The sequence below is a fragment of the Bos indicus x Bos taurus genome, chromosome 13 (genome assembly GCF_003369695.1).
Source record: "Bos indicus x Bos taurus breed Angus x Brahman F1 hybrid chromosome 13, Bos_hybrid_MaternalHap_v2.0, whole genome shotgun sequence".
NCBI classification, from domain to species: Eukaryota; Metazoa; Chordata; class Mammalia; order Artiodactyla; family Bovidae; genus Bos; species Bos indicus x Bos taurus.
This window is the reverse complement of record NC_040088.1, coordinates 62,646,774-62,670,102: the sequence shown is the minus strand read 5'-3', so window position 1 is coordinate 62,670,102 and position 23,329 is coordinate 62,646,774. Positions and strand designations below refer to the sequence as shown.

The window sequence follows — 23,329 nt, the reverse complement described above, 5'->3', positions numbered from 1 at the left end:
CATCCTTCACCTCCAAAGATTTCCTTGTCCTTCCCTGCCCTCCCCCCTCCACTTTTTTGTAGCCAAAACACTTGACCCAAGATTTATCTTCCTAACCGGGAGGGGCCGCGCATACAAGTGCCCAGGAAGCCTAGGTGCTGGAGGGTACCTGCCGCTATCTGCAGGCAGCAGAGGCGAAGGGCATGGCGGGGAGAGGGGCAGCCGGCGGTACCTGAGGCTGCGCCCCCTCTACCACTTCCTCCTCCGCTGCCTCCTGGTTTTTCTCTGGCTCAGGTCAGTTAAGGGCCACCGAGTGTTTCAACATTTCCCAGCAGCGGAAAGGTTCAGGGCCCACCTGCTGCAGGTGAACCCCTGCCTGGGTCTAGCAGCCTTCACGACCGGCCCTTGCAGGTGAACCCATGCCTCGATGTCTTGGTACAGCGTTCATTCGGATGGTGAAAGGGGCGCCGCAGGACCCAAGACCCGCCGCCCTAGTGGTCTTGGTCCTGGGGGCGAAGGCACTGGCCTCTTGGCCATCACCGCAGGTTCCCCAGGTCCGGGGCCTCCCCTTAGCAGGGCATCCCCGTGTGACGGCGCCCCGGGACCTGGGCGCTCCTGTGGAGTCCTCTCCTTCGCTGCGGCTCCTACTTCCTGGAAGAGACCAGTCCAGCAGAGGTGGGGGTGCCGGAGGGAAAAGGGGGGCCACCCCCTCTGACACTCCGGGGCAGGTGAGGTGTTGCCGGGAAAGGTGCCCAAACGGCAGTGGTCCCTGCGGGAGAACGTGGCTCAGGCCGCGGTGCCAGTGAGCCACGGAAGGTTCAGGGAGGGGCGCACCTGGGAGCCCCGAGCAGCCGCTGGAGGCGGGAGGCGGGAAGCCCGGACGCTGTGACCGCTGTGACCGAGGGGAATCAGCCCCTGAGGAGAGGGGTGGTGGCCAAAGAACCCCGAGCAGCAGCGAGGAGCGCAGGCCTTTCCAGTTCTCAGAGCAGGAGCAGGACTGTAAGCCCTGCAAGGATGGGGAAGCGCCAGTGCGTGGTTTACTGCAAGCAGTTTTGTAGAACTTGTCCAAAGTCCTCTAACCCTTCCTAGTGGAGGATATCACCTGTCAAAGTTCCAGATAGCTTAGATGCTCTTGCCCAGTAAAACTTCGCCACTGTCCACTCTTAAAGGCTCAAGATTGGTGTTGGAGATGCACAGGCAAGTGCCTGTCCCCACAGCTGCTGCTGCTGCTAAGTCACTTCAGTCGTGTCTGACCCTGTGTGACCCCATAGATGTCCCCACAGCACTTTGAGCTTAAAATACGTCGTTTACATGAACACGAAAGACGGTTCAGAGAACGGGTGCTTGTGGAGCAGACAAGTGAGCTTTTTTTCATGCTCCTTCTCCTTTCTGCCTCTCCCATTTTAAAATACTACGCTAAACGTATTTTTTTTTTTTTACAAGTATTAAGTATTGCAAAACAACTGGCAAAGTGTATAATACAGTATTGTTGACTATAGACACTACTTTGCTTAACCAAAATTTGTATCAACTGAACAGCATGTGCTTTCCAGTGTTTTCCATACCTGATGCAAGTGGAATCATTATTCTAAGTGAAATAAGCCAGTCACAGAAAGACAAATCCTGCACAGTTCCAAACTATAGATTCTTGATGGTTATTAATATGATCCTGTATAAAACAGGGACATTTAAGAATAAAATACTCATGCCATATATTTTCTCCAACATTTCTAAAAAGATGTAACATATACCAGGTATACACTGGTATATGCATACATGGTCTAAAGGTATACATTGGCTAGCAGAACAACTAACAGATCAGATCAGATCAGATCAGTTGCTCAGTCGTGTCCGACTCTTTGCAACCCCATGAATCACAGCACGCAGCACGCCAGGCCTCCCTGTCCATCACCAACTCCCAGAGTTCACTCAGACTCACATCCATCGAGTCAGTGATGCCATCCAGACATCTCATCCTCTGTCGTCCCCTTCTCCTCCTGCCCCCAATCCCTCCCAGCATCAGAGTCTTTTCCAATGAGTCAACTCTTCGCATGAGGTGGCCAAAGTACTGGAGTTTCAGCTTTAGCATCATTCCTTCCCAAGAAATCCCAGGGCTGATCTCCTTCAGAATGGACTGGTTGGATCTCCTTGCAGTCCAAGGGACTCTCAAGAGTCTTCTCCAACACCACAGTTCAAAAGCATCAATTCTTCGGCGCTCAGCCTTCTTCACAGTCCAACTCTCACATCCATACATGACCACAGGAAAAACCATAGCCTTGACTAGACGGACCTTTGTTGGCAAAGTAATGTCTCTGCTTTTGAATATGCTATCTAGGTTGGTCATAACTTTCCTTCCAAGGAGTAAGCGTCTTTTAATTTCATGGCTGCAGTCACCATCTGCAGTGGTTTTGGAGCCCAGAAAAATAAAGTCTGACACTGTTTCCACTGTTTCCCCATCTATTTCCCATGAAGTGGTGGGACCGGATGCCATGATCTTTGTTTTCTGAATGTTGAACTTTAAGCCAACTTTTTCACTCTCCACTTTTCACTTTCATCAAGAGGCTTTTGAGTTTCTCTTCACTTTCTGCCATAAGGGTGGGGGGGTATCTGCATATCTGAGGTTATTGATATTTCTCCTGGCAATCTTGATTCCAGCTTGTGTTTCTTCCAGCCCAGCATTTCTCATGATGTACTCTGCATATAAGTTAAATAAGCAGGGTGACAATATACAGCCTTGACGTACTCCTTTTCCTATTTGGAACCAGTCTGTTGTTCCATGTCCAGTTCTAACTGTTGCTTCCTGACCTGCATACAAATTTCTCAAGAGGCAGATCAGGTGGTCTGGTATTCCCATATCTTTCAGAATTTTCCACAGTTGATTGTGATCCACACAGTCAAAGGCTTTGGCATAGTCAAATATACCTGATTTTCCAACATATGCTACAATGTGGCTAAATCTTGAAGACATTATGCTAAGTGAAATATGTAGGTCACAGCAGGACAAACACTGTATAATTCTACTTACCTAGAGGACTCAAAACAGGAAGCAGAATGGTGGTTGCCAGAGGTTGAAGGGAAGGGAAAAATGAGAATGTTTAATGGGTATGGAGTTTGGCTTTGGGATTATGGGAAAGTTCTGGAGACACATGATGGTGACAATGTACAACTGTGTAAAGGTGCTTAGTGCCACTCAACTGGACACTTAAAAATGGTCAAAAAGGTAAATTTTATAATAAGTGTGGTGGTGGTTTAGTCCCTAAGTTGTGTCTGGCTCTTGCAACCCCATGGACTATATAGCCCACCAGGCTCCTCTGTCCATGGGGTTCTCCAAGCAAGAATAATGGAGTGGGTTGCCATTTCTTTCTCCAGGGGAATCTTCCTGACCCAGGAATCAAACCTAGGTTTCTTGCATTGCAGGCAGATTCTTTACCAACTGAACTACAAAGGAAGCCCATATATTTTACCACAATAAAATGTTGAAAAAAAATATATATATAGTTCATGCAGAAGGACTGTGTGTCAACAAGGACAGAAGGATGGACAGATCAGTGTTTAAATTAGAGCAGTTTGGAAAATTCCATGGGAAAACTCTTTTAATTGAATGAAAAAATAGGGATGTTTTAGAGCATTTAAAATGCAAATAGAAATTGTGACACTTCAAAGAAGAAGGTACAATATTCAAGTGAAAGAAACTTAAACCAAGAATCCGGTGCAAGATGTTTAATTTTCAATATGATACTGTGCCTGAATGCTTTCCATATTTTGAAGAAAAATGTTGAATACTAAAATACCTCCTGAGGGTAAGGGACATATATGTACACTTAGTGGAGAAAAGATCTTGTGGGTTCTCAATAAATAAAATATTTTTGTTAGTATAATCATATTAAAACCTAGTGTCTGCTTAATGAATGTATAATTCCCACACAGACTTCTTTTCTTATACAATAGAGAACTGACTGACTGACTTCTGAACCGGGGAGTTCATAAATATTTTAATTTTCATGATCCAGAATTTTCCTCAGCTGCCACAATAAAATTCTTTTTCTCTTGCCAGTATGCTTCAGTGGTTAAACATGCAAGAGAAAGCTTTGTCATAATTTAAAAATATTACTCTAACTGATGAACTCAATGAAATTTCACTGAAATTACAAACTGTGGCATATCTCATCCTCTGATTAGAGATGGCTATATGTATTCTGCAGTCACAGAAATTTAAGTAAAAGCAACCAGATAATCCAAATCACTACTTGTCATGAATACAGTTTGTGTATAATATGAATAGGTACATTTTTAGATTTTATAAATATTTAACATTTAACACATGTGGTATCATAAGGCATTTATTAACTGCCTGCATGTGTTTGGCCCACCTGGTTTTACTTCAGATAATAACTTTATCTTAAATGTTTGGAATTATGTAGGGGAAATATTAAACTCCAGTACTTTGGCCACCTCATGCGAAGAGTTGACTCATTGGAAAAGACTCTGATGCTGGGAGGGATTGGGGGCAGGAGGAGAAGAGGACGACAGAGGATGAGATGGCTGGATGGCATCACTGACTCGATGGACATGAGTCTGAGTGAACTCTGGGAGTTGGTGATGGACAGGGAGGCCTGGCATGCTGCGGTTCATGGGGTCGCAAAGAGTCGGACACGACTGAGCGACTGATCTGGTCTGATCTGAGAGGAAATATTAACGGAAGAACTTCAGCTTTGGTGACTGGAATTTGACTTATATTTTATAGTGCAGTTAAGTTCTGGAATATTTAGCTTTAAGAAAGTCCTTTGACATGTACTGGAGTGAATGTCATTGGTTTAAAAAAAAAAACAGCTGAGCAGTTCACTAAGATCTCTATAGAAATGATTGCATCATTTTATAGAGGTGATTGCTTCCCTGGTAGCTCAGCTGGTAAAGAATCCGCCTGTGATGCAAAAGACTCCAGTTCGATTCCTGGGTTGGGAAGATGTCCTGAAGAAAGGATAGGCTGCCCACTCCAGTATTCTGGCCTGGAGAATAGTCCATGGCAAGGAGTCAGACATGACTGAGCGACTTTCACTTTCACTTTGCATCATTTTGCTTTCATATATCTTTATGGTGATGGGTTTTAAAAATTAATTTTCATTTTTCAAAAGACAGTGTTTTGGGTTTTGTGGAAAGTGCAATGATTGGCATTTTAACTGATAAAACATCCAGATAATGAAAGAAACGGTTAAAACTTTTCTTCTAAAGCTGAATTTCAACATGAATACAATCTATTTTGTCTTAAAATCTTTACGGGTTTTGTAATTGAGTGATGCAGGCACAGATGTGAAACATCTGTGGAAGAGCTGGTGATGATTGGGTCATTTTGTACTTTCCATTTCCAGTCAGTGGTATAGCCATTTCATACCATTGCGTCTAACAGTGATTGTTCTCTGCATGGTCTTGCTTGCTTCCTTTGTGTATTAACCTGTAATTTGTTGCTCCAATAGGGCTATATTGAATATATTGCCCAAACAGGGCACTTGAGAGGAAAGAGGAGAGATATTAATTATTCTCCTTGGACATGGGTATAAACTGGGACATTTCTGGGCCAACCCAGATGGGGGTGCTTGTGGTTGAGGGAGGAGGGATTCCTTGACCAAGTTCACAGTCAAGAATTGGGAACTTGTTAACACATTTTGGAGGTCAAGTATATATTTAAACCTTGTCTATTTGTATATTCTTCTGACTGAGAAGAGCTGGGAGGTGGCTTAGCAGGTGGTGAAGTTCACAGAAGACCAAAGAACTAGATCAGAAGATTTTCTGGATGCTGGGGGAGACAGTCACAGTTAGGTCATAAGTTCTTAACACTGTCAAAAAACCGAAGAGGCTCTGCTTGGAGCAATAACTGGCTATCAATAGCAGTATTCCAGCAACACTGTAACCAGAGCTGAGAAAAGAAAAACATCCAGAAGCAATAGATTTCCAGTTATGTACTATGTGGGTGAACAGCATTTCCTTGTCATGTTGATTCACCATTAGGTTATGAGCAACATTTTCCCATTATCATATGGTAGTTAATTTGCTTGTTTTTATTTTTGGAGAATACATTTAAGGGGAAATAATATTTGCTTGTAGAGAAAAATCTTTTTGTTACATATCCATTATATGACTATCTAAAGAAGCATAGCTCTAAGAACTAAACATTGAATATACATGGAGAGTAAATTTGTGGCCTTATTTGCAAAGCATCCTTTAGTGTTCTAAGAGCTGACATATTAGTGATAAAATATCTGGTCGTGACCCAGGTGTCCATTTTTATAGAAATTTGAATATTCTTTGATTATTAAGATATAGTGAGCTTATTCAATATACTGGTAAAATTGGTCACATTTTAAAAAATTGAACAGAACCATTAAGAGCAAGCAGTGATGCAGTCGTTTAAATTTTGAGGCAAAGTCCCTGGTGTAGGGAGGCTTCAAAGTATAACCTTTGGTATCAGACAACTCAGTCTGGATATTCCATTTACTAAAATGTATCATAGGCAAGTTACTTAGCACTAACGTTTCCAAAAGATAATTATACTTGCTTTGTAGGGTGTTTGTGAACACAGATGGTAATATATGCAAAATACTTGGCACATACTTGGAGCTCAGTGGGAATACATCTATTCCTATTTTATTAAAGATCATAGAATTGTGATAAGAGGGAGCTGTCAAAACTTTAGGTGTTTTCTGACCAAGACCAAGAATTATTTTATCCTTCTTTTAGTTATGAAAATGCCTCTGCATAAAGAGGAATACTTGCAAATATGTTTTAAATTAATTTCATGGATTTATCCACCAAACTACTATCTAATATAGGCTGATACGATAATTCTTATTTTAGGATAAGGAACTTTATAATTTCTTGAAAGCACAAATCAAGTTGTTAGAATTTCTAGTGTACTACCCAGTCCACTGAAACTTGCTGTTTTCTTCCCTCACAAATTTGGTGACAAAGCTATGATTAGTGTTTAGGCCGCTTACTCTAAATCCTGACTTTCTCTAGAACTCGTTATCTTGTGATAAATGTAGGAACTTAAGTATTTTTCAACTTTGTAGTTGTGTATTAAGAGGAAGGAAAAAAGCGAAGTTCAAAAATATCTAATTTACCTGCAATCCAAAGTGGGCTGGGGATTTTTTTCTTTTCTTTTTTTTTTTAGAGAAACTGTTAAACTAACATAATAGATTGAATTCTAAGGTGCTGACCTCAGGCTCTTCAGGTGTCCAGAATTAATTTAAATTCCATCCTTTTAACCATCCCAGCAGGTGAATCTTTTTCATCTTGGCAGTTGAATTGGTTACTCTGAAAAGCTGCAGAGTTTTACCTTGTGTTATTAAATGCAGTAGAGATGGCCAACCAGGAAGAAATGTGCCAGGTGTAGATAGAAGAGTGTAGAAGGACGCTGCCTCACGCAGCACAACTTTGTGAGGTTGGAAAAAGCCAAACGACTCTGATGATCAGAAGACATTGATGGTTCTGACCACCTAAGTTGATGGGCTATGCTAGAGTCAATGTTTCCCTGCTTGCTCCCCCTTTATTCTCTTTTGTTTTCCTTTCTGTCCATAACAGCCAGTCATCTCAGGTGTGACTTTGAGTCTGGTTTCTGCGGCTGGGAGCCATTTCTCACAGAAGATTCACACTGGGAATTCATGAAAGGGTTGCCCAGTGCAGACCACCATCTTCCTGATGCTGAGTACCCAACAAACACAAATCATGGTAAGATATTTTCCTCTTTTCTTTAAGAAAAAAATTTTTTTCCCCCTGTTTTGGAATGATGATTCTGTGCATTTTCATTTCCCACTGTAGACTGTATAAGTGGAACTCTGGTTTGTCTTGCTTTCATTTCTTCTAATCAACTTCATAATTTGTGGTTGAGTTTCCTGAAAGGAGCATTAATTTAATAACAAAACGTTTTGTTACACCTTTTAAAAGGTGGGATTGAAGGCATGAAGAGGGGAAAAGTCTTCTGATAATTTTCTCTCGTCATGAATCATGTACAGTAGGCTTGCCTTCTTTTTGGAACAATCCAAGTTTTGCAAAACAGAATAGTTTAATCCTTTTTCTAGGAAAAGAGAACAGAGATTTAGCACTAGCTCGAAAATAAATTGCAAATACTCTAATACAACTTAATCACCCTTAAAGCTTCTTTGTAACAGTCTTACTTTTTCCCCCGTATATCCTTTTATTTTAACCAGCAGTACATTTTTTACATATCCCCTTCAAATAGAGCAACCATAACTATATATAGCATTCCACTGAAGGGTTGTAAAACTCCAGGGAAAATAGAAGGGTTTTGTTCTGTTTTTGTTTTGTTTGATGAATTGCAAAGGTACATTAGTTTCATATAACTTTATAATAACACAACTGTGCCATAGATCCTCTTTAAGCTTGCATAACCTCCACTAGATATTATATCTCTTTCTCCTTTGAGATTTCCAAAGAAGTACACCAAAACTAATAGAGTTGACTGTGTTTTTAGCCATTGGAAATTGGGGTTAGTGGGGAAGGATGTTAGAGGGCAGAGAGGGAGCCTGGCTATTCATCCCATCTGTTGTCTATAAACTCAGCTTATTATTTAACAGTAGATTAAGATCTTAATTTCTGCTCATGTGCCAGTGGGTCTTATTTTTCCCTTCAGATTCTGTAGCAGATTGAGTTAAATTTACAGTTTAAAATAGGAAGGAGACTATTAATTATTGAAACTACATTTATTACTAGTACATTTCCTCAAAGTTTATATGTTTTCTTAAACCAATTGAGTACATACCATATATTAGACCTGGGTGTATACCAGTGGAAAGATATTTGAGTTGTTCCTACATTTTGGTGATTATGAGCATATAATTTAGACATGAATTTTCATTAGAGTTGAGCACTCTGTCCAATTCCTATGTATAATTAATGTTTCCACTCTGGTTAGTAAAAAGACCCTACTGTTTCTGACCCTTTATGATCTTGGGGCAGTGTTTCAGCTGCTCCTTTTAGAAGGTTTTCCTCCAGCCTCAGGTGGTTACCTTATGCCCACGCCCTGGTCAGTACTCAGGTGGAGAGTTGGAGGGAACTCTTTGGAGATCTCCGGAGTTTGCTCTCTTTGCAGCTCTCCTTTTCCTGGAACTCTGCTTCATGAACTTTGGCCGCTTGTGTTTCCCCAAACTGCAGTCTTTTCAACTTGAGAAGACCACCACACTGCTGGCTTCCGCCTCCCTGATTGGCAGTTGGGAACTGGGTTTAGGTAGCAAGCTGGGAAAATTGTGTAGCTTCGTTCGTTTGTTTCCTCTGTCAGAGATCATTGTGATTCTATATTCCCATTGTCCTACATTTGAAAACCATTGTATAATATAAATTGTTTTGATTTCTTTGCTAGGGTAAGATAGAAGACTAAATCTGATGCCTGATATTCAACCTTGCCTTAAAACAGAAAAAAGCCTAATTCCTTTTGTTAATTTGCTTAATTTCTTTGGTCTGGGTATGCTGTAATATATCTAGCCATCCTCTTATTGCATAACAATATTATGACAATGCTGCAAAATCTATACTGGTATGCATTTTCTTATATGGGGATCTTTAATTCTATGTAGTAAATAACTAACAGTGATACTCCTATTTTTTACAGAAATGTACTTTCTCTCAAAATTGTAATAAAAATTCTAGCAGCAAAAGGAGTACTGTTTTCTATTTGTCTACCATCAATAGACATGCTATTCTCTAAATTAAAAAAAAATTTACGTGTAAAAAATGATTTCTCATTTCATCACTTCCCTGGTGGCTCAGAGGTTAAAGCATCTGCCTGCAATGAGGGAGACCTGGGTTCGATCCCTGGGTTGGGAAGATCCCCTGGAGCAGGAAATGGCTACCCACTCCAGTATTCTTGCCTATAAAATCCCATGGACAGAGGAGCCTGGTGGGCTACAGTCCACGGGGTAGCAAAGAGTCGGATACAACTGAGCGACTTCACTAAGCTTTATATAAATGGAAATATATAACCTTGATTTGTATTTCATGGAAAGATGATCTTTTTCAAATGTTTCTAATTTTTTCCATTTATTTAGATCTTTAATTTCTCTATATTTGAAGCTTCAGTGTATAGATTTTAAAAAGATTTTGCTAATATTTCCTTAGGTTTTTAAAAACTTTTGCAGCTATTGTAAATGTCACATTTTAAAAACTTAATTTTCGGAGTTGTTCCTGTATATATAAATGTAGTTATATTTTAAAATATTGACCTTGTATTCAATGACCTTGCTTATTTTAAAATTATAGTTAAGAATTTATAAATTATGGGCTCATAATTATTTTGTCTTCAAAGATTGACAATTTTATTTCCTTCTTTCTAAATCTTAAACTCTCTATTTTCAGTTTTATTGCTCTGACAAGGACCTCTGGAAAAATGTTGGCTAGAGCTGGTGATAGCTGCTGTACTTGTCTTATTCCTGTTGAGGGGAAAAATTGTCAGTAATTCAGCCTTGAATACTATAGTTACTAAAAGGTTGTTTTGTATTAGATAAAGATGTTCCTATTTGTAGTGTTAAAGTTTATGTATATGTGTGTGTGTGTGTTGGGGGGAGCCTGGGGTCTTATGATTGTATTTTATGATGAAGTATTTTTGGATATACTTCCAAAAATATATCTCTGGATTTATTTTCTTACAAGCCTGCCCCACAGAATGCTCTGAGTTAAGAGACCTATGGAATTATAGCATACCAGAGTGACTGTTCCTGTTTCTTTGGTATTTATTTAATAAATAATTAAAATAATAATTATTTTGTCTCCAAAGATATATTTAATATAAATATAATTAATAAATATTCAAAATATTTATTTTGAATTAAAAATATTCAAAATATTTTGTCTTCAAAGATATTTTAAATATAAATAATAAACATTCAAATATAAATATAAATATTTGGATTTAATTATTTATTATTTAATCTGTTAAAACTGGGTTTATGATTTTCAGAACATATTGTGATAATCATCATTGTGATATTATCTTTTTTGTTTATAATAAAATAATGATTTTTTCAAACATTAAACCACCCTTGTATTCCTGACGCAAACTTCTTTTGATTGGTTTTATTTATGATTTCTTCCTGCATAATGGTATATTTGTGATATTTTTACCTAAATTCATTATAAGGTATTTTCTAATGTTCTCACAGCATCTAAGGAATCCTTTTTGGGCCATATTGCATTATAAGGGGTGCATCCTTTGCAAAAGGTGAGGTTGAGGCTGGCTTGAACAGTGTAGCTTGGGGAGGCTGACCCCTCCATTCTTTATTTTTATACTGTGCTGGTCAGCTAGCCCCTCTGGTGTTACAGGAGTTTTACAAGAACAGTTTTACGATGAACAGTTAAGATGAACAGAAACAGTCTCTTTGGTATGCTATAATTCCATAGGTCTCTTAATTCAGAGCATTCTGTGGTCCAGGCTTGTAAGAAAATAAATCCAGAGATATATTTCTGGAAGTATATGGGCCTGGGGTCAGAGTTCATTCTCTTTAGGGTCTACCTGCATATATAAATTTTAAGTCAATACTGTCTGTTTTTCAAGCATTTGGTTAAAATGTTCTCTAGATGGCATTTAGCTTCCACATCAGTTTTCACTAATGTAATATTTTCATAATATTATCTTTTCGTCTAAAACATGTTATCTCTTTTCACTTAATCAGAAGTATTATAGTTTTTCATGGAGTTTTATGATGTTCTTCATACAAGTCCTGTCCTTTTCTTGTTAAATTTATTCCTACATATCTTGTATCATCATTGTTAATTGTGAGTAGAATATTTCTTATCATTCTATATTCAGGGTCTTATTGCTAAAATAAATAAAAAAACTTAGAAGTATTTCTCTGAATTTACCTTGCTAAATTCTCTTATTGATACCTGTCTTTATTAAAAGAGAATTTGTTGGGGTGTCTGATTTTACAATTACATTATTGGCAATACTGGAACGCTATCTCTACTTTTCTGTTGTATTTACTAGAAATTTTATTTTCTTGACTTGCACATTTGCTAGACCTATGAGATAATATTAGTCTAAGATAAGTAATATTATCATACTAATATTTCCTCTAATTAGTAATGGTGACAGAATTTTCTAGGTAGTTTCTCATTATAATTAAAATAATTTTGTTGTTGGCCATTGAAGACATTATTTATTTTGAGGTAGATCATTAATCTTTATTGTTTCTTTTTAACATTTTATTGAGGTTATTGGGAATGAATGACTATTTTTCACAGTCTTTTCAATATTTGTTTATAAGGGTTTCCCTGGTGGCTCAGACGGTAAAGACTCCGCCTGCAATGCAGGAGACCCGGGTTTGATCCCTGAGTCAGGAAGATCCCCTGGAGAAGGAAATGGCAACCCAGTCCAGTATTCTTGCCTGGAAAATCCCATGGATGGAGGAGTCTGGCCAACTACAGTCCATGGGTCGCAAAGAGTCATACACGACTGAGCGATTTCACTTTTGCTTTCACTCTATATGACTCTATTATTTTACTCTTTAATTTGATCTTATTGACTATGTTGATAAGACTGTTAAACCAAACTTCTATTCTTGGAAAGCTCATTGGTCGGGGCACAGCATTCTTTTTTAAGAATTGCAAATGCAATTGAGACATTTTAATTAGAGTTTTGTATCTATGATCATGAGTGATATTGATCTATAGTTTAATTCTCTTTTCATCATTTTTAACATTAGAGATATCTGGCACCATAAAATGAGTCAAGGAACTGTTCATATTTTCCTAAAACCTGTGATATATGAAAGTAATGTGCAAATATTTGTTCTTTAAAAATAAAATAAAATAAATGGTGGGGCCATACACCCTGGTAGATTGTTTTCCTATCACTTTTCCAGTTAATTTTGTGGGATAATCAACTTGTTCAAACCTTTTGCTTCTTTTAGATTTTGGAGTTTTAGTGTTTATGTGTTTCATCCTTCATTAACTGCTTGTTCGAAACTGTCCATATTGTTTTAAATGACCAGAGGAGTAAGATCTTTGAATATTGTTAATGTTTAGAACTTTTATTAGTCTTTTGGCAATATTCAGTTGATTTTTACTTGAACCTGAAGATTTTTGAGCTGGAATAATTTTTCAAAGTCATCTTTTCCTACTCTTTTACAGGTGAAATAGAGAATTTAATGAACTCATATACTCTTTCTATTACTCTTAGTCTGGAGTTGGGAACAGTGGGCATTATCCTTCCCAATTGGGTTTGGATTTAAAGCCCATAGAAACCGGGTTCTGTTTTTCTCACTCAGAGACTGCACTGCTGACTTGCAGCCGTGGTAGTTTGGTTAAACATGTGGTGGTACCTGTAACACATTTAATTATGAAATCCTTTTCATTCTGTGCAATCAGCGTTGATCTGGCTAAGAAAATTCCCTTCTGAATGTGTTTTATTTCATCAAAATAGTTGTTTTTACTATTTTGTGATTATCAAAGGGCAGAATCAGACCTTGACATTGTGCAGCATAGACTACCTTGTAAATATTCATTAGTCAAGGAAGCTACCCTGACCACTCTTCTGAATGTGTGATCTTTCCGGCTGGTAAGAGATGTTATCCCCCCTGTACATTTGCCATTAGCACTTCCATTGTAGTTAAAATCTAAAAGCAGTTATTTTGTTAACACTCAGATTACATCTTTAATTAAGCTTTCATTCCCACCAGCACAGACAACAATGACAAACATGTAAGCCCCAGGAGAAACCAAGCTCATTCTATAGGCTCTCATCTTTCAGTACATCCAGAAGAAATTTACAAGTAAAGATCTCCTAGGAATTTTCCAAAGGCATGCTGAATATCTAATTGTAAATTTAGAAGCTTCGTTTAATTTAATTTCAAACCGTGACTTGAGTTAAGCCAATAAAACATGTTCATTGAGAGAATTTAGATCAAGAGCTTATTTTTCATCAATGAGATTTTATTTCAAATATTTAGTGTTATCCATATGACAGCAATTCATGGTTATCTCTGGAATTTAATGGTAAAGAAGTAAAAACGTAATTTTCTTTATCTGATTGACAGTTGAATGTGTGCACGGTTGAGCTATTAGAGCAAAGAACCGCCAAATGTACAAGAGAAGAACTTTTATCCACATGACTTTATGTTTGTTTTTGCAGGATCATTTATTTATTTTGGGGCACATCAACCACCTGCAGTGGCCAAGCTTGGAAGTCCTGTTCTTACAAAATCAGTCACTGCCTCTACCCCATGTCAGGTAACCAATTACTGGAATTTTCATTGGCCAGTCTGTGGTTATAAACTGTTAGGCTTGGGTTACTCCAGCTAGTAAATGCCTCCTATGTTTTACTACTATTTTCATGATGTATTGAGAGATCTGTGTGAGCTATTTCAACAGGAAATGTCATGTCATTCCAAAAGACATTTACAGCGTATAACTTGCACCCTTTGTTTGGGGGGCCTATTCAAAAATATTTCTATCATTTTGTATTCTTTCCATGTAGTTCTTTCAATAATTTAAAGCTGTGGATACACGTTGCCCCAACTGCTTGTTATTTTGGCCAGAAATGTTGCTAATAATTGAGGAAAATAAAAGCAGTTTAACAAATTCTGTTGAAAACAAGATGAAAGGGTGAATAAATGAAGACAAATCTGTGCAGGAAAAATAAATATATTTCCAGAATTTTATTTTTTCAGTTAGTCTTTCTGGTGCCACTAAACACAGACCAAGCGGTAAAACACTCAGTTCATTCCCACAGCATAACAGAGAAGAAGGCGAGGGAACTTTGGAGTCAGATGAACCTGGTTCCAATTTCACTTCTGCCACAGATGATATGCTCTGAGACTCAGTGTCCACACTGGAAGCATAGTGTTAGTACACCTACTTCACATGGTTGTGAGAACTCAAATGTGATTAAAGGATCTGGGAAAGTATTTGGGACATAGTAGGTGTTCAATAAACATAATCCTTCCATTTTTCCATAACACTAATGTTTCCATTAGAAGTTTTTATCCTTTTGAGAGTTCTTTTTTTTTTCTTTTGAGAGTTCTAACATGTCTGTGAGCCTGTAGATTTCAGCTTTCTTTTTCTCCCTTTACTTATCAGAAAATAATGAAGGGATCAGTAGTCCCACACACTAAATTCATTGCCTGGAAATGCAGGGTTACAGAATTAATTCAGGCATTCCTGGTGATAAATTACAGATCATTCAGAGGTGTAAATTTAATTATACTTTCAGCATGGTATAAGCCTGACTGAGAGTGCCTGCAACTCTTAATAGATTGTCCTACTCTTTTTATTTTTTCCTTTGTTTTTTTGTTGTCCATATCTTTGTGAGAATTTGGATTAAAACAATGGCCTGAACTCCACCTCCATCTCACCCACTTGGACTCTAGACTCTCCCACCTTTGGTTTATTTTAATTAAATCTGATGTGATAGATATAGATTTTTTTGGAGAACTTGTGAAACATTTACTTGCTCTTTAAAAGCACTTTACAGACTTACTGAACTTTAATTCAAGATCACATACCAAAGTAATGCAACTGCTGTTGTTAAATTCATTAAAGACTGGATAAAAAGGAATGGAATGTATTAATTCTGCCTCTTTTACAGAAGTATGGAAACTAACATTAAGAACTTATTAGAAATTCTGAGACTCATTAAGAAATCATACAGCTCTCTTCTTTTTCAAGATGATTTGCATTTCCTGTTGTGTGTGGGTAGCCATTAATTTGTGGTCATTGGGATTGACCCACAATTTATGATTGTTTCCACTTGAGGACATTTTTCTTTATTGTGGCTTAAATTTGGAGCTTACCTATGGGAGCTATTGGGGTGGAGCCTCAGTAAAAGCAATGAGCAATTTAGATGCTTTGTTGTTTGTCTCTCCACCTTTGTTCTCAGATACTAATTTAGGGGCTTGCCTTGATTTGTGGAAAAATAAGAGGTTACAGAGGAAGACTGCCAGAGGAAGTCTTTGTTCCCTTTTAACTGCATCTGCTTGAATGTTAGGAATATTTGAGTTAGAAGGGTGGATATTTGGGTTACTTCATAGTACTTTCCAGCTTAGAATTATTATTTAATTGTTATAGGTTATTCATAGTCTGAGATGGGCATAGCCAAGGAGAGATCCCATAGGAGTATTTTAAGAATATACTATTACTTTTTTAGAAGTCTGTGGTAATGTGTGTTTCTTTCTTTCATGAAAGTTACAAAATAAGCTAACAGAACAAATTCTTATCTTCCTCAGTAACCAGAAAATGCAGCTGATCTTCCTAATTGGAACCTATTGATCATAGCTGTATTCATGGAATAGCAAATGTTCTTTGTAATAAAATAATAAAGAGAGGCAGTGAGATAACCAAAGTGAGGAACTTTGATATGATTAAAGCTTTCATTTTATGAAATTATATGATTTTTTCTCTACATAATCATATCAGGCTAATACAGCTAAGAATATATTTTTGAAAGGACTTTATGAAAGGAATATGAAGCTTTCTTTTGAAACTTTTTCTAACAGACTTTTAGGGTCATTTTACATGAATTACCTTGTACTTTATGTGTAGACTACACATGCCATCGACATACAGAATTGGTCCTGCAACTATGCAGTATTCATGGTGTGGACTTTTATTTAAAAGCTTCAAAAACTCCTTTAGTCACTGGTGGAAATTTGGCATTTTTCCTTAGAATAGCCAGGAGATAGGACACACAGAACATGTGGAAGCCAGAAGCTAGTATTTCTTATTGCTGTTGAAATACTGTTACTGTTTTTAATAAATCAGGAAATATAGAATATGAAAGAGGTTTGTGAGAATATTAATATTTTCTGAGCTCTCATATTTGAGTTACTGTTTGAAAGACCAAATATCTCACTTCACAATTAAATACAGCAGGACTGATAACATGAAGCTTTTGCTTTCAATGCTATTAACAGTTTATCTGTTTGACTTTTGTTCTAAATTCCCCAACACATACTTGCTATTCTAATAGTCTTTAATTTAAAAATTCTTAAAATTAAAAAAAAAGTCAATGGGTATATCAGGAAAAAGATTGATGAAACAAAAGATAGACTGGTTCCAAAAATGAAGTTTGAGGGCCAGGCTACATGTTTGAATTGAAGTATCCCAGCAGCTAGTACAGAGAGAGACATGTGAGTTGTCATTTGGCTCAGGTTCAAGGAATTAAAAAACAAAAGAAAAATAATTCTTCTGAGACTCCTGAGTGCACACGTACAAGTGTAAATGTTCTTTCTCTGACTCAGTGCACACCTGTTACTTCCATACTCCATGTGGATATTAAAGGGACAATAGAAACACATTTGTCATAATATAGAAAATATTTGCCAAAATATAGAATTTAGTGAAGGATACTAATAGCAGTTCAGTGTTAAATGCTTCACAGCATGATAAAAATATAATATATGTAATACCAGAGTGGGTAGCCATTACCTTCTCCAGAGGATCTTCCTGACCCAGGGATCAAGCCCAGGTCTCCTGCATTCCAGACAGATTCTTTACCATCTGAGCCACCAGGGAAGCCCAATATATAATATTATCTGTAATTATGTGTAATGTATAAAGTAACAACACATACATTAAACATATATAAGATATATAACATTTAACAATATAAAATGTAACAGTGATAACCCACTTGTAGCAACTCTCTCAATGAGTTTTAAGAGGCCATGTTTTATCATGTTCCCCTACTAGAGTGATAAAGTCTTATCAGAGAGAAATTTAGGAAATTTGCGGTGGGACTTGAAATGGTGCAATCATGATTTGTTCTGTTTTCTTTACTCCAAGGATAGGATTAGATCATGTTAGAGATCCTGGGCTTCCCCAGTGGTGCTGGTGATAAAGAACCCACCTGCCAGTGCAGGTTAGATGTAGAAGACTGGGGTTTGTTCCCTGGGTCGAACTAGAGTGGGTTTTGATGTATTCTTGCCTGAAGAGTCCCATGGACAGAGGAGCCTGGCAGGCTGCAGCCCTGCGGGGCATACAGAATTGGACACAGCTGAAGCGACTTTGCATGCATGCATACATGTTAGATATTCTAGAGGAAACAATGGATTTTGGGGAAAAGTTGAGCAGATATTCTTTCTTATTGGACATGGTTAAAACACACCCAGATTAATCATTTAGATGAGAAAAGACTATATTTTATTGAAGACTTCAAACTTCCACTTAAGCTCATTCAGATAAAAAAGTCAGTCAAAAGCATCATTATGACTAGGAGTCGTAAGAATCACTATAGTAGTAGTAGTGTTAGTCACTTAGTCATGTATGACTCTTTGTGACTCTATGGACAGTAGCCCACCAGGCTCCTCTGTCCATGAGATTCTCCAGGCAAGAATACTGATGAAGTGGGTTGCTATGTTCTTCTCCAGGGGATCTTCCCAACCCAGGGATTGAACCCAGGTCTCTATGCATTGCCTGCGATACAATAGACCTGGGTTCAATCCCCGGGTCAGGAAGATCCCCTGGAGAAAGGCATGGCAACCCACTCCAGATTTCTTGTACTCCAGTATTCTGGTAATGTTAAAGGGGGATGTATGAGAGAGACAGATGAATGCTCCCTCTGTACTACATGGACTTATTCCCAGCTGAGTTTTGAGGAGTTACAGATATCTTGTTTCTTTCTCTTTTTTTGGTGTATGCATGTTTTATTTTTTTGTCTTATTCTGGATCTTGAAGCTACAACAGGTGTTGGAAACACCAGACAGGGGTCGATGTTTGTGGCCGAGAAAACAAAGCTAACTGCGCATTTGGAGAAAATGAGAAAAGACATGAAGATTTGACCAATAAGCTCCCTCATAGGGAAGCAAAAGGAGTCAAGAGCATAAGAAAGTTGAGGAAAAAAGCAGAAAATCTAAAGAGTAGAGTTCTGATTGGAGACAAACCCAAATCAGATGAAATAGCAAAGAGAAATAAAGAAGACATTATTTTGAGCTTCTAAATAATGTCCTGTTATATCTGTTGCTGCTGCTGCTGCTAAGTCGCTTCAGTCATGTCCGACTCTGTGTGACCCCATAGACGGCAGCCCACCAGGCTCCCTCATCCCTGGGATTCTCCAGGCAAGAACACTGGAGTGGGTTGCCATTTCCTTCTCCAATGCATGAAAGTGAAAAGTGAAAGTGAAGTCGCTCAGTAGTGTCAGACCCTCAGCGACCCTACAGACTGTAGCCTACCAGGCTCCTCCGTCCGTGGGACTTTCCAGGCAAGAGTACTGGAGTGGGGTGCCATTGCCTTCTCCTAATAAGTAATTCCTAGTTGTTCCTAATCATATTGTTTTGTAGAGATTGGCCTTTCCTCTGGGAATATCACAGGGCCCTGTAGAAACAGAGTAGCAAGATTAGTTATTCAGCCTGCACTCAGTAACTAATAGTATGTCACGCATAACTAATAGTGTAAGTCACTCAATAAGATGTCCTTTCTTTTTATAGTAAAATGAATGATTCAGTATTTTAAAAAATATATACAAATAATATAAAATCAGAGAATACAATTAAAAACAGTAAATTAATTTGAGCTTCATTTCTTTTCTCTCCAATTTGCAATTAAAGGAATTGCTTTGTTGGAAGCTTTTTAAACCACATAAAATTCTCTTGAATAAATTGATTCAGTGTCTTGCATAGTCACCTTGTACATACAATCCAAGCTGTGGATATACAACTTACTGAAAACCCAGAAGAAATAAAAGCAAGCCTTTAATATTAACACTTTATATAACTGCTTTTTTTTTTTTTCCCGGCAGGGGGGCACACCAGGTCATAGTTCCCTGACCAGAGATTGAACTCTTGCCCCTTGCATTGGGAGCACAGAGTCTTAATCACTGAACCACCAGGGAAGTCCCTATATCCCTGCTTTTTAGTGAATCAGACAAAAAGCAAGATAGTAGTTTCCTTTAAATGATAATTAATAAATACATTTTAAATGGTTGGTATCATTGTAATATGGGCTTCCCTGGTAACTCAGTGGTAGAGAATCCATCTGCCAGTGCAGGAGATGCGGGTTTAAACCTTGGGTTAGGAAGATCCCTTGGAGAAGGAAATGGCAACCCGCTCTAGTATTCTTGCCTTGGAAATCCTATGGAGAGAGGAGCCCGGTGGGCTGCAGTCAATGGGGCCACAAAGATTCAGACATGACTTAGTGACTAAACAATAAGAACAACAACATGATTTTAATATACATGCTTGATAGTTCTTTTTAATAGAATTTTCTGTGATGAAATTGTCTTCTGCATCCACTATGGAAGTCAGTAGCTACAAATAGCTATTGAGCATTTAAAATGTGATGATAACAGAGAGAGTGAATTTGTCATTTTGTTGAATTCATTTACATGTAAATAGCCACACTGTTTTCATATGCTTGTCCTTATATGCTTAATTGTTCCTTTTCGTTCTCTCCCATAAAACTTTGAGGTCCCTAAGGACACCTGATTCCTTGTACATTTTATGATACATGGCGGGGGGTGGGGGTTCTCTCTTTATTACTCTCTCTGAAGGTCTTTAGACATTTATTTATTTTTGGCTGTGCTGGGTCTTGGTTGCTTTGCGGGAGCTTTCTCTCGTTGTGGCGAGTAGAGGCTACTCTTGGTGGCGGTGTGCAGGCTTCTCATTGCGGTGGCTTCTCTTGTGGAGCACAGACTCCAGGCACACGGGCTTTAGTCGTCGTGGTGTATGGACTTAGTTGCTCTATGGCATGTGGAATCTTCCTGGACTAGGAATTGAACCTGTGTCCTCTGCATTGGCAGGGGGATTCTTATCCACTGTACCAAGAAAGTCCTATAAACATTTACTCTAACACTAATGCTGATAGTCCTACTCAAACTTCCTTCTTTTCTTTAGTATCTATTAACTGAATACCTACTAAATACAAAGTGCCCTAGTTGGTTCTATGAGGAATTAACAACGTGCATTGTGATTTTGAGTTCATGACATAATGTTACACTGCTGCTACTGCTGCTAAGTCACTTCAGTCGTGTCTGACTCTGTGTGACCCCATAGACGGCAGCCCACCAGACTCTGCCGTCCCTGGGATTCTCCAGGCAAGAACACACTGGAGTGGGTTGCCATTTCCTTCTCCAATGTATGGGAGTTGGTGATGGACAGGAAGGCCTGGTGTGCTGCGATTCATGGGGTCGCAAAGAGTCAGACACGACTGAGCGACTGAACTGAACTGAATATGTATTACAGTGGGAACTACAGATGTTGACTACATTCCTGTCTAAAGTCATAGCTGTATTAACTTTTGTACAGTATTTTCACCCTGACCAGTATTAAATTTGGAAAGATTCTGGGAGGTTTCTTGGACTATACCAAACTAAACAATTCTCCTCAAATCTCTATAAAGCCAATTCACTTTTAAAAACTAAATTAAATGTGAAGTTCTAAGCTCTTATCCAATTGAATATGGATCCCATTGGCATTTACTCTTAATGCACTATTAACCTCGCACGGGTAATGTACTGAGTGACAATTTGACAGCTTGAAATTCTGGTGCGGCACGCACAACTCTTCAACTAGGTTTAAAGCTCTGTTTTGAATATTTACAAAGTTGGAACATGCTGAAACTATAGCAGGGATCTAAAATTTAATTGTGGTAGGGGACCCTGTAGCCTCCCTTTCCACAGAATTTAATTAAACAGTTCCATTTGACTTTATGTTTCTTGGTTTGCCTCAAGACCTGAGTGTAGGTGAGCTTGGTGGTAAAATCTGATATGAAATGGATGATCAGAAAGGATGCTTTGACCAAGTGATGGCAATTCGGTAGACACTGAAAAAAAATGTGTAACACATTGCAACAGAGAATGCTAGATGTTTCAAACAGTTTTTTAGAAGACATTACACATTTTTTTTCAACTTTCATCTCCACGGAAATTGGTACCCACAATGACATAAATGGGATAATAAATAAATAAATAATGCATGTAATAATGCCTGTCCATGCAGCAAGGTAAAAGTCCAGTGATGAAGGGAAAGAAAAAAAAAGCAGGAATTTAAAATGTAGTGAAACTGAAAAGGAGTCACTTTGAGTCGAAAGAGAATGATTTCATTTCTCAGGAGCCTCATCTCTGAACAATGCTCTGTCTTTGAAACATGAAGCATTAGAACTCTATGGCATAATGAGAGGAAGAAAAAATTGCTGTTGTGTCTGAACCTGGTTTTGTGGGGTTTTTTTCTTGATATATTTTGTATTATATCATCCAACCACTGAGGCAATTAATTTTCAACTTGCCTTGTGTTCAGTCCTTAGTAAATGGTCAGTAAATATTGGTTGAGTAATGATAGTGCTGAATTCCATGTTATAGCTGCAGCTGTCAGCACCTAAAATAATCCTGTTTTCTCCACTACCTCGTTAACCTGTCAGTCCTTTAGATTGTGCCACCATTGATGGTGAGTAGGAAACAAAATGATCAAATCTGGGCTCCCTAACCTCAAAAAGAACATTCTCTAGTTAGATTAAACTATTGATAAACAGTACTATGTGATCTCCCAAGGTTTTTGCTAATGTCACAACAAAGAAGGAATTAATGAAAAAGTATTCCTTGCAGTCTTCTTTTACTTGAGGAAATTTTGAAGACATCAAAGAGAATAAATAGCAGTATGTGATTTTGTAATTTGAGTCAGATATAGAATGTGTGTCTTCCTATATTCATAAGAAGCAGGAAAGCAGAGAAAAGGGTCCTAAAATTGTTCCCTAATGATGTAGACAAATATTTGTCCTCATGCTTGTCTGAGCAGGATGCTGGTGTCCCATGTCTTTAGACAGCTCTATAGCATGTGTTTAAAATACCAGTTAATGTAACTGCCTTGAGCCTTTTCTTAAGGAGGGGCCACAAAGGCTGGCAGAAGATGTACTTAGCATTTTCTGGGTCTACATATTTGGAGGAGAATTAAGATGATATTGAACACCAAAGTAATTTTGGGTATTTTTAATTATAGATCTACTGGGCATAAGTAAATGGAATATTTATATCACTCAAACACACTTTTCACCAGGTGCAGTTTTGGTATCATTTGTCTCAGCATTCACGTCTCTCGCTTTTTACAAGAACATCTCTGAATGGGGATTTGCAGAAGCACAGTGATCTAATCGGAATCTCTGAATCTCAATGGCGACAAGCAAAAATCAATCTCATTGCAAAGGCTGGAGAATCTACTCTCCCTTTTCAGGTAAGCATGTAAGAGATGAATACAACTCAGAAGAAGATGCTTATTTAATGCTGATCTTCCCGGACAATAGGAGAACACATATGTCCCATAAGTTTGTCTGATGTTAATAAAGCAAGCATATTCACAGTCAGAGATAAGTAGAGAAGTTATCTTGACTAAGTACTCACGACTTGTGGAAGCAGAGCGAAAGTGGA

General features: G+C 38.1%; 1 protein-coding gene across 1 annotated transcript in view; it reads left to right on the top strand.

Moving 5' to 3' along the window:
• Positions 1-23,329, top strand: part of MALRD1 (MAM and LDL receptor class A domain containing 1) — a 570,138-nt gene that overhangs the window by 58,918 nt on the left and 487,891 nt on the right. The window contains exons 11-13 of the mRNA XM_027560003.1: positions 7,555-7,701; positions 14,114-14,211; positions 22,962-23,135. Of these exons, the coding sequence (XP_027415804.1) occupies positions 7,555-7,701; positions 14,114-14,211; positions 22,962-23,135 (419 nt within the window). The remainder of the gene's footprint in view (positions 1-7,554; positions 7,702-14,113; positions 14,212-22,961; positions 23,136-23,329) is intronic.